Raw genomic sequence first — 6,000 nt, forward strand, 5'->3', positions numbered from 1 at the left:
ACAAACATTTCCCCTTTTAATTGGCAGACAGGATCAAACCAGATTTACAGCTCTGGTTAATTTTTAAATATTCCAAATAGTAATTGAAGTTCCCAGCTGTCCGCTGGTTTTAAAGGTTAGATTCAGACTTGAGGCACCTCGTTCTCTCTCTCTCGGATCTATCTGGTATGTCGAGTTGGATCAATTTACTATCAGAACCCCCACTTATATTTTCCGACTCACACTGGGCGAGTTCATTAGTCTACCGGGCAGCTCACTCACATTTCAACCTAGAACATAAACGCACCGTCAGATATACAATGCCGAAGTTTATAGATGCCCAGTTAAGGTAACAGTACAAGACCTGCACGGTGTGTGCACAGTCCAGTTTCTCTTGCGCTGATCGGAGGTCTTTTCTTTGCTGATTTGGTGGCTCTTAAAAGAGCCGTTGTTGTATTTGGTGCTAAAGTCTGGAGCCAGGCAGGGTGAGTTTAGGCGCGCTCCCCGCGGATGCGGCGGGCCAGCTGGATGTCTTTGGGCATGATGGTGACTCGCTTGGCGTGGATGGCGCACAGGTTGGTGTCCTCAAAGAGCCCCACCAGGTAAGCCTCGCTGGCCTCCTGCAGGGCCATGACGGCCGAGCTCTGGAAGCGCAGGTCGGTCTTGAAGTCCTGAGCGATCTCCCGCACCAGGCGCTGGAAGGGCAGTTTGCGGATCAGCAGCTCGGTGGATTTCTGGTAGCGGCGGATCTCCCTCAGAGCCACAGTGCCGGGTCTGTAGCGATGGGGTTTCTTCACTCCGCCCGTGGCTGGAGCGCTCTTCCGGGCCGCTTTGGTCGCCAACTGTTTGCGAGGAGCTTTCCCTCCAGTCGATTTGCGCGCTGTCTGCTTGGTCCTGGCCATTTTCTGAACCGATCTCAGCACAATCTGGAACACACGGACTGTTAATGCGGAATTTGCTGTGTCCGCCTTGTTATACTCAGTGAGGGACCGCCCCGAGCACTGATTGGCTGGAGACCGGCGCCCACCCACTTCAAACCCAACTCTGACCAATCAATGAAACGCTGGAAACTCAGGCCCCGATTGGCTGATCGCCCATTTCAAAAAGTCCGCCAATTTTAGTGCAGGAAATAAGCGTTTTGAGACAAATCGATTTTATTCTGCACATATTGAGACGATCATTACCAGAATCATTGAAGGTTTTAAATGTTCCTTCCTGGGCTTGGTGCTTTAGGGCCCTTCCCATTGCCCGCACTCTGGGCTGTTGATGCTGACAGGAGCGGGGAAAGGGACCCGCGCCAATCTCCCGCTCTTCCACTCGATTCCTCTCCCTCTCCTCTCCAGCCCATTCAGAATTTCCCTCCGCCCGTCCCATTGTGACGTTAGCCGCCGCTTTCAGGGGAGAGGATCAGAATTCAGTCGCTTCTCTCTGTCCCTGTGGAGTCTGTGAGAAGGCCTTGGCCAATAATCTGTCATTGGGTAACTGTGCAGTCAGCTATCTGATACTCGGCACATTTCAGATTGCTGAATGGAGACTTATTGGCGCCGGTTACAGATAAGAGGCTGACAAATTAAACCTGTTCGTAGAACAGCGCCAGGAATTACTGACGGTGAACGCAGAATAACAGAACAAAAGGACCGAGATTTTAAAATCATTCCATTGAAACTAGACTTTAGATTAATTCGCTTCCACCCGGCACTGGAATTGGCGGGCTTTTTCTAAAAGAAAAAATTCAAACATTTCGTCTGGTCGACAATTTCAACCAATGATGTGCATACTTTCTAATGTGTGATTGTAGTTCTGTGATTGGTGAAGAAATGGGACTGTGAAGGAGACCACCAATCAGAAGTAAGGTCGGGTTAGACCTGACTGAGAAAGGCAGGGAGTGGGGGGGGGGGGGGGGGGAGGAGACAGAGTGAGAGATTAAACAGAGAGAGCGGGAGGGGAGGAGACAATTTCAAGAGTGACAGACAGAGCAGAGAGCGGCCTCTGATCTTCCAGCTCCACCTCCAGCTTTCTGTAACCGCCAATTTCAAACCGTTTCTCGACAGTAGAACAGAAACACAGGGCTCCGCACAAACCCTTACAGACTCGGACTTCACATTCAAGGGTTTCCTGAAACCAGAATCTTTTACATAAGTTCCGGTTACAATTAACAATCAGTAATATTCGCGCTTATATACAGTCCCTTCAATCACAAGTCGACCCGTCTCCTTCCATGTCAATCTCTGACCTTATTCCCTCTCCCCACACAGACGGGTTCAGCAGTTTACAAACTGATTTGGAGAATCTCATGTGTTGGGGTTTGAGTTGTGACGCGGGGTATCCCCAGTGTCACCGTCTCACAGAGACTCTCACCCTGAACCTGTGAACTGAAAATGACCCTGAACTGAGACTGGAGCCGAACACCCCCCCAGTTAGAGTGAGGCCCGGCCCGGACATCCCATTCTGTGTTTTATTAGACATTGGGGAGGGGTGGGAGCTGCGAATGTCAGCGAGTCACCAGGAAGCCGGGGTTCATTTGAAATGATTTCAATCGGGAGGCTGAGCCCAGCCCCGGGACAGGGATCATCTCATTCCGCGATCAGCTCTTTTTGGAAAGACGTGGGTGGCCCTGAAAAGAGCCTTTTGGTTGAGATGTTTACAAGTTGTCCTTTTTACTTTCTTTTGCTCGCTGCTTTGGGAGACTTTGCTGATTTGGGCTTGGCCTTGGGTTTTTCCACCTTCTTGGCTGCCTTCACCTTTCCGCCTGTTGCCTTCTTGGGGCTCTTGGGCTTCTTCACCGCCGCCTTCTTCCCAGCCGCCGCTTTCACTGTCTTTTGTGACGTTGCTGTCTTCTTGTTGCTCGTTTTCTTGGCTGCTGGTTTCTTGGCTGGAGATTTCTTGGCTGCTGGTTTCTTGGCTGGAGATTTCTTGGCTGCTGGTTTCTTGGCTGGAGATTTCTTGGCTGCTGGTTTCTTGGCTGGAGATTTCTTAGCTGCCGGTTTCTTTACTGCAGATTTCTTGGTTGCCGGTTTCTTCACCTTCTTTCCCTCTTTCCGCTGGGATTCCTTCTTAGCGATCCTGAAGGAACCCGAGGCGCCCGTGCCCTTGGTCTGCTCCAGGGAGCCGTTTTCCACTTTCCTCTTGATACTTAACCTGATCTGGGAACTTAACTTCAGCACATCGACGCCGTTGGCAGCCAGAGCCTTCTTTATCGCGACCAGCGACATCCCCTTGCGACCGCTGCCACTCGCCACAACCTCGAGGATCTGCTCGCCCAACGTGGGACCGGCTGGCTTGGAGCGGGGAGCCGCCTTCTTCTTCTTGCTGGGAGACTTGGTTTGAGCGGCGGCGGCAGGAGGAGCCGTTTCGGCGGCTGCAGTCTCAGTCATGTCGGCAACTCTGTAGAAAATCTCTGTGACAGTCAGAGCTGGGTCAGGAATGAAACGAGAGGCGGCGGCACAGAGCAACTTAAAGGCAGCGAGCGGACGGGGCGGAGACATCCTGCTGTCAGCTCCCGGCCCCCCCAGCCTCTCTGTGTTTCTCTCTCCTCATTAACTCTCCGATTCCAATTAAACTCGGGCACTCCACATTCCCAGGCTAGACTCTGTTTCTCTCGAAGACCGGGATGTTTGCTGTCGAGAAAGTTTCATCAGAATTAAAGGCAGCAATTTCGATTTAAAGCCGTTTCTTTGCTGCACTGATCGCGCTCTCTCACCCGACCGCGCACATGTTCGCTGTTTTTTGACTGAAATTTGAAATCAAATAAAGCTTCACGTTTAATTCCCACTTCAGGGCTGAGCAGGGGGGCAGGACGATCCTATGACAGGGAAATCTTTGAATTTTACACAAGAGGGTCTCTGAATTCCGGCGATAAGAGCGGACACACAAACACAGTGACATTAGTCTAACCCACCCGCCCCTTTAACACACTCTCGCTGACACAATGTTCACTCTGCTCATTCACAGCACAATCTGTTCCCAGATTTACAGTTCACAGGACAGGTTTTCCTCTCCGCTCGGCCTGTGCTGCAGATTCTCGGGGTTAGTTGGAGTTTCCCAGCTCAGTCAGTGTTAAACACTCTGAGGCCGGCGCTCTGTTCCCCAGATTCAGGGGCAGCACCAGAGAGAGAGAGAGAAACAGACACAATGTCAGTCTTGCACTTTCAACAGTGCTTCCATATCAGGCTCAACTGTATCCCGCTCTGACAAACAGTACAAGAGAGAGCGGATAGCGAGAGAGTGAGAGAGACAGTGAGAGAGAGAGAGATTGGGCTGAGCGAGAGACAGGCCAGAGCGAGGCAGGGCGGTGAGAAAAACATACAGCCTATCAGTTCCAGGCTGGGCTCTCCAGTCCCGTGAATCCAGAGAGATCCCACTGGGGAGGCAGAGGATGCAGACTCACCTCTCACTGGGAGTTACAAGATTCACAGGAATGGTTCCACGGATGAGGGACCTCAGTTCCGGGGAGAGTCTGGCGAAGCTGGGGTTGTTCTCCTTCGAGCAGAGAATGTTGGGAGATTTGATCGAGGAGTTCAAAATCAAAAAGTGCCTGGACAGAGTAGACAGAGAGAAACTGTTTCCATTGGTGGAAGGCTGGGGAAGCAGAGGACACAGATTGAAGGTGATTGATAAATGAAGCAGAGGTGCACTGAAGACACAGTTTTTGATGCAGTGAGCGGTTATGATCTGGAATGCACTGCCTGAAAGGATGATGGTGGCAGATTCAATCCTGGCTTTGAAAAGGGAATTGGATAAACACCTGAAGGAAACACATTTGCAGGGCTCCGGGGAAAGGGCGGGGGATTGGGACAAACTGAAGGGCCCTTGCTGGCACGGGCTCGACGGGCCGAATGGACTTCTTCTGTGCTGGAAACATTCAATGATTCTAGGCTTCTATGATATTGTACCAGAGACAGACACATTATTAATCCCACACTGCGGGACAATATCAGAGAGTGAGAGGAACAATGTCCCATATTTAACCCTCTCTTCCCTGTTGTACTCTCTTACAATCTCGCAGCTCAGGGTCGTTCGGTGTTACTCTCAGTAATCGAGTGATTCTCTCCGATTAAATTAATCTGGTGCTGTTCCTGTCAGATATTAACTCCTGCACGGTCTCAGCAAACACTCCGAATCCTTCGTTCCTCAATAGTTTCTGCAGGATTGCTTTGTGAAGACGCGATCATGAAGAACAAACAGCCTGCACGGAATGATCCCAAATTGAGCATCTTAAAGGGGCAAGCCTCCAGCTTTAAACATTCTCTGTCCTTTTTCCCCCAGGCCCAGTTCATTTGCTCAGATTCTGATAAAAGTGAGTTGGGGAAAGTTCCCTTTGATTATTGTGCTCAATTAATGCAGGGAGTTGCGCTTGCGCTGTTTAGCCCCGCCCCCTCAATCAATTTCCAGTGAGCAGTAGAGCGCATGCGGGTCCCCTCCCCCAGCTCTGCCTCTGTTCGCCATTCACTCAGTGAGCGGAAGAAGATGGCCCGGAATGTAGACATCAGGGCCCCGGAGGAAGGCAGCAAACAGCAGCCTCCTTACAGCAGCACATCACTTTGGGAGCGTGTCCGCAGATGGACTCAGAGATCGGCATTGAGTCCGGGGACAGTTCAGGGGGAGTCGGCATCTGTTTGTAAGAGCCGGAGTGGAACAAGAACTGGTCTCAGAGCAAGGAGTGAGTGAGGGAAGGGAGAGGCCGTTCTCGGGCTGTGTGTGGCCAGCGTGTGTCCAGGGTAAGGGGGACAGAATGGGAAGGATCTGCTATTTACAATCATTGTTGCTTTCTCTCGGCAAACCAGTAGTGAATGTTCCCGGTTTAGTTCCAGACTCGCCGTGTTTCTTGTCATTGGATAGTGAGCAGTGGAAGCAGAGCCGGACAGTAAGGATTGATACAAAGAGCATCTATTGCAGGCACCAGGTGAGAAGTGTGAAAGACACGTTTTAAACAGGGGCTGTTTGTTTTTGTTTGAATGGTTAGTCCCATGGGAGAGGGACTTAGCATGGAAACATCGAAACATAGAAGATAGGAGCTGGAGT

The 6,000-nt window shown here is 51.0% G+C and overlaps 1 protein-coding gene across 1 annotated transcript; it reads right to left on the reverse strand.

Moving 5' to 3' along the window:
* Positions 1-2,561: 2,561 nt before the first annotated feature.
* Positions 2,562-3,353, reverse strand: LOC147088065 (histone H1.01-like). The gene has a single exon (XM_085977789.1). The coding sequence runs from the start codon at positions 3,351-3,353 to the stop codon at positions 2,637-2,639; it is 717 nt and encodes a 238-aa protein (XP_085833915.1). The 3' UTR covers positions 2,562-2,636.
* Positions 3,354-6,000: the final 2,647 nt, after the last annotated feature.

The sequence above is a fragment of the Somniosus microcephalus genome, unplaced genomic scaffold (genome assembly GCF_052327205.1).
Source record: "Somniosus microcephalus isolate GS21.2 unplaced genomic scaffold, FLI_Smic_1.0 unresolved_chr5, whole genome shotgun sequence".
In the NCBI taxonomy this organism is placed as follows: Eukaryota; Metazoa; Chordata; class Chondrichthyes; order Squaliformes; family Somniosidae; genus Somniosus; species Somniosus microcephalus.

Coding starts and splice junctions, on each gene's coding strand:
- LOC147088065 (XM_085977789.1), bottom strand. CDS start 3,353: ATGACTGAGACTGCAGCCGCCGAAACGGCTCCTCCTGCCGCCGCCGCT.